The 10,705-nt window shown below is 39.1% G+C and overlaps 1 protein-coding gene across 2 annotated transcripts; it reads left to right on the forward strand.

Moving 5' to 3' along the window:
• Window positions 1-969: 969 nt before the first annotated feature.
• Window positions 970-9,863, forward strand: capn10 (calpain 10). Of its 2 annotated transcripts, none has more exons than XM_002935137.5 (13): window positions 970-1,106; window positions 1,198-1,328; window positions 1,420-1,551; window positions 2,871-3,067; window positions 3,649-3,839; window positions 5,315-5,456; window positions 5,540-5,706; window positions 6,098-6,357; window positions 6,750-6,952; window positions 7,531-7,780; window positions 8,095-8,276; window positions 8,375-8,420; window positions 9,608-9,863. In XM_002935137.5, the coding sequence occupies exons 2-13, from the start codon at window positions 1,203-1,205 to the stop codon at window positions 9,632-9,634; spliced, it is 1,923 nt and encodes a 640-aa protein (XP_002935183.3). In that variant the 5' UTR covers window positions 970-1,106; window positions 1,198-1,202; the 3' UTR covers window positions 9,635-9,863. The 2 variants fall into 2 exon arrangements, with proteins under 2 accessions (XP_002935183.3, XP_031758428.1); XM_031902568.1 differs by having other exon boundaries at window positions 2,933-3,067.
• The last annotated feature ends 842 nt before the right edge of the window (window positions 9,864-10,705 follow it).

Genomic DNA, 10,705 nt, shown 5'->3' on the forward strand with positions numbered 1-10,705 from the left:
GCATTAGGCAATAGTGGGTCCAGGGCTGGAACTAGGGGTAAGCAGAAGAGGCACCTGCCTAGGGCGCAACGGTGGGGGGTGCCAGGTACCTCTTCTTTCACTTACCACTAGTTCCGGGCCAATTCCCCCCCACTACAGTACCCCCGACACCAGCAGCCCGGCAACCTCACCACCTTGTGTGCACACATTTTGGATGCAGGGGGGGGGGTGGTTGAGGGGCATGAGAGGGGGGGGCAAGCCGACCAGGTTGCCTAGGAGCCTGGTCAGCTTGGCCCAGCACTGAGTGGATCAGTTGAGGTAGTGGGTCCAAGATAGTAAAAGTTTTATTTGTTTCCAAGTTTCAGAAATCGGGTCTGTGCTGGACTCCAGTGCCAGTAATATATATACATATATATACTGTATATAGCTTGTGGCATGTAACTAGCTGTTAACAGAATTACATATATATGTATATATATATATATATATATATATATATATATAGTGGATGTGTAGAAAGCACTCACAGCATATAAAAGTAAAACAAAAGTTTGTTTGTTTATTAGCTCATCGCATCAACGCGTTTCGATCCTAATAGGATTCTGATGACGATCCTATTAGGATCGAAACGCGTTGATGCGATGAGCTAATAAACAAACAAACTTTTGTTTTACTTTTATATGCTGTGAGTGCTTTCTACACATCCACTGTTTACTTCTTTGGTTAGCACCCGGCGAGTGCTCGTGAAACGGTGAGGGCCGATTTTTCTTTGATTATATATATATATATATATATATTCTGTTAGCTAGCTACATGCCATGCTGTTAAAATTCTGTTAACAGCTAGTTAAATGCCACAAGCAAACAAGCTATATATCACACATTAGATCTACTGCTGAAAATGAATAACAAGCGCTGCCACAACCACAGATTTTGCAGACACTGGTACCCGTTCTATTCAAGCATGCGCAGAACAGACTTCTAACTCTGACAGAAAGCCGGTCTTAGCAGAGAGCACGGTAACCTAGAAGGGGCGGGGCTACACGCTAGAAGAGGAAGTGAATGATCTGTGCTGCAGATTTGGTCTTTTGTGATGGAAACCTGTTCGGATTGAATACCTGGCGTGTGGTATGAGATTTTTGGGGATATTTATAGGCAATTTAAAGATTGTTGTTGTGGGGCATTCTATGTAATATGTCTTGTTATTTTCTCCATGTAGGGGAAATGTCATCTCCCTTGTCTGGACTGTTTGTAGATTCAGATTTCCCAGCTCATGTTTCATCCTTGGTGCATGGAGGGGATACACAACTGTCTTTGCACAGTGATAATATTTCATGGCAGAGGCCCTTGGTAAGAACATATAGGGAAGATTGCCACTAGCAGAGTTCAGTAGCAACTGTCTGTACAAGCTGGATTTATGTATTATTTTCCCTGATTTCAGGATATCTGTGCATCCCCAAGTTTATTCTCAGAAAAAAACAGGCTGAATTTGGGGAAGCAGGGAATTCTGGGAGACTGCTGGTTCATATGTGCATGCACAGCACTGCAGAAATATGATCGACTTCTTGGTCAGGTAAGAACCCCTCTTCTGCCAAGCCCACCATTTTCAAACATTATGGCATGTCTAGAAGTAGGTTTTATGTTCACTGTATTTTCCTATAAATTATTTATATTGTTTATACTGGCCATGGGCAGTTCTCTATACACACACAGAATGGGCCTTCGCTAAGGGGATGGAATTTGTTAGGAATTGTGTGGTTGACCTACACCTCCCAACTGCCAGATGCAAGTGTATGAGTGGAATGAAAGAAGAAATGAAAGATAATAAGGATGCCAGGAGCTCTTTGCAGCAAAACTGAAGTAACATTTAATTTGTCTCAAACAAATGATTCAAGTGCAGGGTTGATAATACTCACAATTGGATGTAGGTATAGCAATTATTTAACAGGTACAATAGATTATATTGGAAATCATACAGAAAGGTATAGTTTCCACCATTTTATCCCCACTCTGCAGAGTGTGGGCAGGGTACAGATAGCCAAACAGCCCGGCACCACCATGGTGAGTAGAAAAGGGCAGTTCAGTGAAGCCTCGGGGTTAAGTGGTACATATCCTTAAGTGGTACAGATCCCTCACAGCAGACGTGGATCAGAGATAGAATAGCCTGATAGTCTGATACTCTTGAAACTACTGTGGTCCCCAACTAAGGCAGCAGATCCTTTAGGAGACTACTCCTTTAACTATCCTCAACTGGTTGGAGCCAAGAAACTGCTCTTTCTAGCTATGTACTGACTAACTAATTTGCCTAGAAAATGCTATTACAGAAATAATCTGCTGTAGATACCCCCCATTCATGGGGTCCCTGCTCCCCGACTTCTCTAAGGGTGATGAGTTCCCTTAGGGCAGAATATTTATGGGCCGTGTGGATCCCAGGCTTCCTGGAGCACATCCACACAGGTAAACTTCTAAAGGCCAAGAATGAAGATCCACCCCTTGTCAAACGCATATATTAGGTAGGGTGTGGTCTAACCTATGGGCCAATAATAGAGGTATATGTAAAAAACAAAATAGATACATGGGTAACAAGAAATAAGGAAATGATAGGGTGTGAAGCCGTAGGTGCATATTAATCCTATGGGTCCCTACACACACATGACATGTTTTACTACAGCTCTTTTTCAGTTATTCAATCTACATCAGGCTGCTTCTAATTATTGTCCTGTGTCTTTGTAATATCCCGATTATCTGCAACAAGTCAAAGCTTTCCTCATTCTGTCTCTATGACATGCAAGTACTTGGTTACATAATTACATAGGGTTGAAAAAAGACCAGAGTTTATCAAGTTCAACCCTTCCAAGTAAACCCAGCACACTCTATTTGTATCTGTTTTAGGTTTTCCCTGCTGGTCAGTGCACCTGGACTAATTCCAATTATTTGGGCCAATTCACCTGCAGATTTTGGCGCTTTGGCTGCTGGGTTGAGGTTACCATTGATGACAATCTTCCTTGCTTAGGAAACAAGCTCTGCTTTTCCCACTGCCAAGACCAAGGGGCCTTTTGGCTGCCATTGCTGGAAAAAGCATATGCAAAGTATGTTTGTTTCTCCTCATGGTTCCTTGGGCATTTGATATAACTGAAAGCTTTTCATGCAGTGTTTTCAAATATGTGTATACTTCTGTGAGTCCAAGCAAGTATTTTAAGTCATGTTTGTTTGGAAACACTTGCATATTATATCACCTTTTCTTAACTCTTAACTATTTAAACAGATTTCAGGTTTCAAGTTCTGTGAAAATTCACTTTACATAAAAATATGGAAACAATAAATGAAATAATCAAATTTTTTTGAGTAGCTAATTAAAACATTTCATACTTTTCAAATGTAGATAAACCTGACACCTGTCTCCCAAAAAGAGAATTAATTTTAAAGACTACCTTTAAGTTTTTCTGCTAAACAATCTGTGTATAAGGAGAAGGGGCTTCATAATATGCACTGATTGTTGGTGAAGCTCAGGTCTGGCAAGCAGGGGGCTCTGATGGGATCAGATTGTATGCACCCTGATCTGTTTTGCTTTAACAACTTGCACATTGCATGATATTTTCCTATGTTTAAACTCTTGTTGATATGGTAATGTTTATTCAGTTGTAGTCTATTTGTTTTTCCAATTTTACAGGCTACATGGCTGTTATGAGGCTTTATGGGCTGGACAGGTGGCTGATGCTCTGGTGGATCTCACAGGGGGTCTTGTAGAGAGATGGTCTCTGGAGTCCGAGGATGACAGAGGCAGAGAAAAATTGTTCAGCAAATTAGTGTCATTAAAAGATAGATGTGCAATGTGCTGTTCAGTGCTACATAACAGAGACCGTAAGTAACAAATGTATGCAGATATAATTTTCTTGACTTTGATTTTAGGAGATGTGTGTAGCCAGGTTTCTTATGTTCCTTGAAAACAGTTGCTGTTAAATGTTTACAAAAGCGATTTATATGCGATTTGTATTTAAGGTATTCAGATTAGTTTAGGGGCTTGAAGAATTAGGGTGGAAGTTATAGAGGTAGTTATTAGGTAAGGATGAGTCAAGGTCAAGGCAGAGGGTTAAACCTCTGGTGAAACAGAAGCAAAATATTTCAGTCAGTACTAGAATTATAAATTTGGTGTGAGTTTATGATTTATTATATCTTGTTGGCAGTTGGTAATATGAGTGGATAAAAGAATTCTTGTCATTCTCATGTAAAATGTAAGGGTTGCATTAGAGGGCTGTGTAAAGCAAAGTTTTGTAGATGGCACCAGTCTTAGCTATAAAGTAACTGCCATAGTCTGGATCACCAAAAACGTTTGCAGTAATGCTGTGATTAGTCAAAGCAGGTAATGTTTAAAAGAATGGATGGATGTAAGGGCTCTGGCACACGGGGAGATTAGTCGCCCGCGACAAATCTCCTTGTTCACGGGCGACAAATCTCCCCGAATTGCCATCCCACCGGCGACGCTAAGCAGGCGATTTTGGCATTTTCGGCGATTTGCCGAAATCGCACCGCCGCGTGTTGTTGCCGGTGGGATGGCAACTCAGGGAGATTAGTCGCCCGTGAACAGGGAGATTTGTCGCGGGCGACTAATCTCCCCGTGTGCCAGAGCCCTAAGGAAGGTTTCATATGCCAGGATAAGGGAGCTGGTGTACTATTGTTTGGATTTTGTGGTACTACCTATTGGAGTGTCTGTGGTCTGTGGTAAATATTTTACATAACTTCAAAGGGACTATCAGAGCACATTAAATTCAATTATAGGTGATGTACAGAAGAGTTGCAACTGGCTAAATTTGCCACAAACACAAAAGGCTGTTTCTCCACCTGTGTTTTGTACTGATATTTACTCTTTCTTACAAGTCCACTAACAGGCTCATCATCAGCCTTTGACCATATACACGGAGTGAATATGCATTTTCGCTCTAAAATCCACTCAGAGGCTGCTGCTGCTGTGTCAATTATTCAAAAGATAAGAGATGCAAGGTTTCACACTATAATGTCAAAGCTACCAAAAAAATGCATCTAAATGTAGTTAGTACTACACAAGGTGCGAAAAGAGAATCCAACATAAAAAAAATCTCAAAACTGCTCTTTGCAAATAAATTCAGTTAATATGTATTTGTTTTAAATCAGCATTGTTATGTTAAAAATTTAAGAACAATGAAAAGATGAAATCCGCTCTTCGGTATTATTGTATCTGTTCACATAATTGTTAAAGTCATAAAATAGTCATAAAAGGTATATATAATTAATCGTAAATGTGTTTTCTAGTAGGTTCCATCTAATCACTATCTGTCCGCTCTTCCATTTTTTTACACAAGGAGTGATGGAGTTAGGAGAACTTCATGCCTACACAATCACAGATATTCAACATGTAGTCACTAAGAGCTGCAAAGACTTGCTGCTGCTCCGTTTGCACAACCCCTGGGGAAGAAGCAGCTGGGCAGGCTCTTGGCGCAAAGGGTAAGTAATTTTATAGCCAAGTTAGTATAGAGAAGTTCTCATTAATGATTTCAGTTTTCTATCTCATTTCTTCCTCTGTTTAGAGGTGATGGATGGAATGATCTGAACCTCAAAGACAGCGCTCGACTTCTTTCTGAAGTACAGGAAGGAGAATTCTGGGTAGAAAAGCAAGAATTTTTACAAGAGTTTGATGAAATCACAATAGCTTTTCCTTACAGCCATGAGGGGCACTTACAAAGCATTTGGACAGGTTGGTACAAAACACAATACAAACAAGGTCTCTTAGTACAGAAGACTCTAACACCAAAAAATGTTACTTATTTAGTTGTGAGTGGTGCAAGAAAATGCATTTTATTGCCACAGAATTAATATTCTACATTTTATACATACTGTTATGCTTCTGTAGCTACGCCCCTTTGTCAGAAGAAAAGGAAAGACTTCTCTTAAAAAAGAGAAATAAACATGGTATGTAAATTCTAGACTAATAGCAGTAAATTCTGAATATGTAACTAAATCCTGTTAAAGGGGGTGGTTCACCTTATAGAATGTCCTATTCTTAGCAACTTTTTAACTGGTCTTCAATAATTTATTGTTGTAATTGGTGTAAAATAATTAATGTACAGGTCTTGTTTTATTACTAGATTTACCATTGCTTCACAAGCAGCAATTTTATGGATCCTGGGTTAAAGGCTACAGTGCTGGTGGATCTCGTAACAACGTTAGTTTTCCTGAAAATCCCAAATTCTGGTTGCGAGTAAAAGAACCAAGTGAAGTGTTTCTGTCTCTAATGCAAATACCTCAGGGAGGAGTCAAAATTCCCGAACCTGTGCATGGTGTATATCGGAGAAATCTGAGGCATAATAAAACAGCCATTAATGCTGTAGGCATTCATGTGTGGAAGGTAACAACACTATAGCAGGGGCAATCTCTGTTTTTCTTGCCAAATTAATCATTTACTTATAATAAGCCAAACTTCTGTCATTCATTTCAGCATCTGCTCACTACCTATTATTCAGTTTCATTATACACACTCATGTAATTTCCATTATTCTCAACAATTCCACAATTTGCTTTTGAGTCATTAATTACAAAGAATATGCTAACCAAATATTCTGAATCACAATAAATAGAGTTCATAACAAAATTCCAGTCAGCAATTTACATAAAATAGGAAGCATTGCTTTGCCTTTTCCAGTGCATTTAGACTGCATCTATGTGTCGCAGACATCTTTAAAAAATTTTTTTACAAACTTACTAGCTTGAAATGATGTAAGTTTATCTTTCCCCTGTCAGGTGGAGAAGCGCCGATTTAAGCTACAAAAGACACTTTCATCTTTGCCTCTGGCTGGTACCTCATCTCACTGCTATGATCGACAACTGCATCTATGCTGCAACCTTTCCCCTGGGTATTACCTACTGATCCCCAGCATCTTCCTCAGGGAGGCAGAGGGGAATTTCTTGCTGCGCATCCTTTCCACTGGCAACTTCACACTGAGGTTATATCATGCAACACAAATCACAACATACCATCTCACCCTCCTTACAACAAAAACGCAGCTCTGTCATATTAAACTGTTCTGCATTACATATGCACAACTGCAGCATGAAAAAATAATAGTCTGATGCTTTAACTGTAAATAGGTAGATACCTGAGGTTGAAATGAAACACATTTAGGGACCTGTCATGAAGGACTGCATCGATTGTTTAATGTGGTACTTATCAAATAGGATTCTTCAACCAGCCCATCTGTTAGTTGGGGAGGCCATTTTTTGTTGTGTATATAGACCAGTAAGTTGTAAACTTGGTCAGTAGTTGCCAAGTTGGCAGAAAATTGTAAAATGTATGGCACAGTAAATCTTTGCTTATGACACCGAAAATCCCTTTTTTAGAACCCCAGACACTAAAAATTCTTATTAAAACATGTCATAACTATAAGATAACAGGGCTTTCTTCTTGTAGCTACAGGAAGTGAGCTGTTCTAGTTTGTTTTTTCCTTGTTGTTACAGAAATACCCGATGAATGATAAGGATGATAACACTGCTGTTCTCATACTGTTCTTTATGTCTGACACAGTGAATGTGCACCATCTTGGAATATTCCCTCTGCCAATGCTGATTTGACATGTGGAATGTGGGAGACTCAGGAGCTAAGTGGACAGTGGAAGAAAGGTAGCAACGCAGGAGGAAGTAGAAACTTCGCTTCTCACATCATAAATCCCTGTTTTCCATTTTCTGTGCCTGATGGTACTCCTATGATAAAGCTGATGCTGCGCCAGCAGCATGATGGTGAAAAATGCCATGCTATTGGATTCCATGTATACCCAGTAAGTTTTACCTTGGGAATAATATTTTTGTCATAAATAGAGAATGTAGTAGTTTGCATAGTACAAGGCAGTAAAAAAGGACAGTAATATCTGAATACTTCTTTTAGAGTTGTCTAACACAGAAGAATACCTCTGGGGCCCATAGTCTTGTGCTGCCTCTGTACCAACTCATTTGAAGCTAGGAAAGTAATGAAGCAGCAAAATTGTTCATTATTTGCCTCTTCTGGTTTTTTCTTTTAAAAATAGGTAAATTGTTGACTTGCCAATACATTCTTGGTATTAAGATCACTGTTTGTACCCTTTTACCCCTGTAGGTAACAAGCAACCAAAGTGTTTTTTCATTGGAACCATGTGTTAAGTGCATTCCTCACAGCCACTGCCAAGAAGTGTCCAAACTTTGTGTTCTCCTACCTGGACAATATACCCTTGTGCCTTCAACCTACCTACCTGACCAGGAGTCTGACTTTACTGTAACTATTGCCACAAAAATGGAAAGGTAAATCATTCTTTCTTATTCTTGTACATGTTAGAACTGAACCCTAGTTACAAAGGCTTGTACAGTTTTTGACAAAAAATGTTCATTTTCTTTGACAGAAAACCAATACAAAGTCATGAAACACTTGGGAAGATGTTACAAGAGGTAAGAAAACTGAACAGTAAAGGGGTTGTTCCCCTTTAGATAATTTTTAGTATGTTGTAGAGCAATGGATCCCCAACCAGTGGCTCGTGAGAAACAAGTTACTCACCAACCCCTTGGATGTTGCTCTCAGTGGCCCCAAACCAGGTAGTTATTTTTGCATTCCTGACTTGGTGGCAAGTTTAGGTTGACTTGGACTGCCAGATAAGCCTCCTGTAAGCTACCTAATAGCCAATCTTAGCCCTTGATTGTGGCTCACGAGTAAGAAAGGTTGAGGACCCCTGTTGTAGAGTGTGCTGTTCTGAAACCGTTTGAAATTAGTATTCATTTTTTATTGTGTAGTTTTTGAATTATTTAGCTTTTTGTTCAGCAACTCTCCAGTTTAAATTTCAGCCACTATCAGGTTGCTAGGGTCAATAATACCCTAGAAACTAGGCAGTTTTGTGAATGACAAAATGGAATATGACTAGGACAGAGCCTGAATAGAAAGATAAGTAATAAAAAGTAACAATAACAATAAAATTGTAGCCTCAAAGAGCAGTAGTTTTTTGTCTGGAAAGCAATTAAGTCAAAAACTATAAGAAATAAAGACAAAATGAAAAGTTTCTAAGAACTGGTCATTCTATAACATACTCAAAGTTAAGTGAAAGGTGAACCACCCCTTTATATAAAATAATGTATTCTTTGCAATGACACTTCAGTATAGGATGTTATATTTGTTTCTCTGTCTTATTGAGTCACGATAACTTTGTCTTATGCATATTACAGACTTCAGGCCAAATTTAGTCAGACTGAATTTTATTACTGAAGAGGGCTATGTATGTTAGGTTTGATATGTAGAAAAATCAGGTGTCACCCACCTAGTGGGCAGGCATAATTCAGCCAACTAGCTGCCTTTCCTATTTGTTATGGCCACTGATAAAATGCCAATCTATGGCACACACCTGTTACAGATAGAAATGGGGTAAACAAGCAACATGTTGGAGCACTGATGAAAAACATAAAATAGAGGGCTATATGACCTTTTCAGAATAATCTTTAAAGAACTGTTCTTTATGTAGGGTGAGGGTTAGCTTCAGAGTTAAGTTTATAGAAACCAGTAAGCCAATTGAATGATTTTGAACTGAACATTTTAAATTAATATTAAATGAATATAACACTCACGCAAACTGTATTTTTTTTTGTTTTAGGTCTCTTTTGTATCTGCAATGAAGTAATGTACACAATACAACAAACACATTCTCTTTGCTGGTGTTTTGGTCATTTATAAAAACTTCTACACCTCTCTCATTCAGAATGAAATTAAAAATTATTTATTTTTTCTTAAATGTATTGTATGGGTTTTGTATATTATTTTTAATCTGCCAACATGGGGTGCTTAATATCTTTGTGCTGGACAAACCTTTTGCCCTTTTTTGCAAAGTAATAAATCATACATATATTTTGCTGATTGTTTAAATTAATGTCTTGCACTAAACAGGGTGAATTTATTGGTGTTTGCTCTCTTTGCCTAGACAGTGTTTTAGCATTAACTGTATTTTAATGAGTGCTGTGGTGTGGATAGTGAATGGTAGAAGATTAAATCAGAAATAGTATAGAATTTTAATTGCTGAAGCCTTATAATGCTTAATATGGCGGAATGCATCTATAAGCACTTTGGTGCATGCAAAGAGCTGTCTACTGCATATGCCTGATTGATTTCCATTGGAGCAAGAGGCAGCAGGCATGCGCAGTAGCCAGGTCTTTGACCAGCTTCCTATTCAACGAAGAATGAAAGCTCAGTATACCAAAGAGGGCAGAGCTTCACGTTTTGCTTTGGTCAGCCTTAGTAAGAGTAATGATTCAAAACACCAAGGACAAAACGTATTACATTTTATATTTAAAGGAGAAATATTGGATAAATGGGAAAATCCCTAATTTTTTTAGACAATTATCAATAATATATGGTGCTGGTTTCACTTTGGGCTAAAAATGAATCCTATCTGTAAAAATGGCCCCTTTATTGGAGCTCCCTATAGTTCCTATTAGTTCTCTGTCCATGTTTGAAATGAAGGGTGGGTGTGTCCTAACGGCCCTGGCAGAAGCAAAGTAGGAGGGGAGTAGCCAATCACAGCCCTGCAGTCACACAAGCACAGACAGACTTCAGTTCCCTGTCAGGTCAGCCTAGCTGCTGATTGGTTCCTATCCTACAGAGCAGTGTACTGAGAGCTGCCGGCTCCCCTGCACATCTAGAGAATTCAGCCAGCAGGAAGTGGAACAGATGGGTGGGACTACTGGGGATTTGGTGG

Source organism: Xenopus tropicalis, chromosome 5, assembly GCF_000004195.4.
Source record: "Xenopus tropicalis strain Nigerian chromosome 5, UCB_Xtro_10.0, whole genome shotgun sequence".
NCBI classification, from domain to species: domain Eukaryota; kingdom Metazoa; phylum Chordata; class Amphibia; order Anura; family Pipidae; genus Xenopus; species Xenopus tropicalis.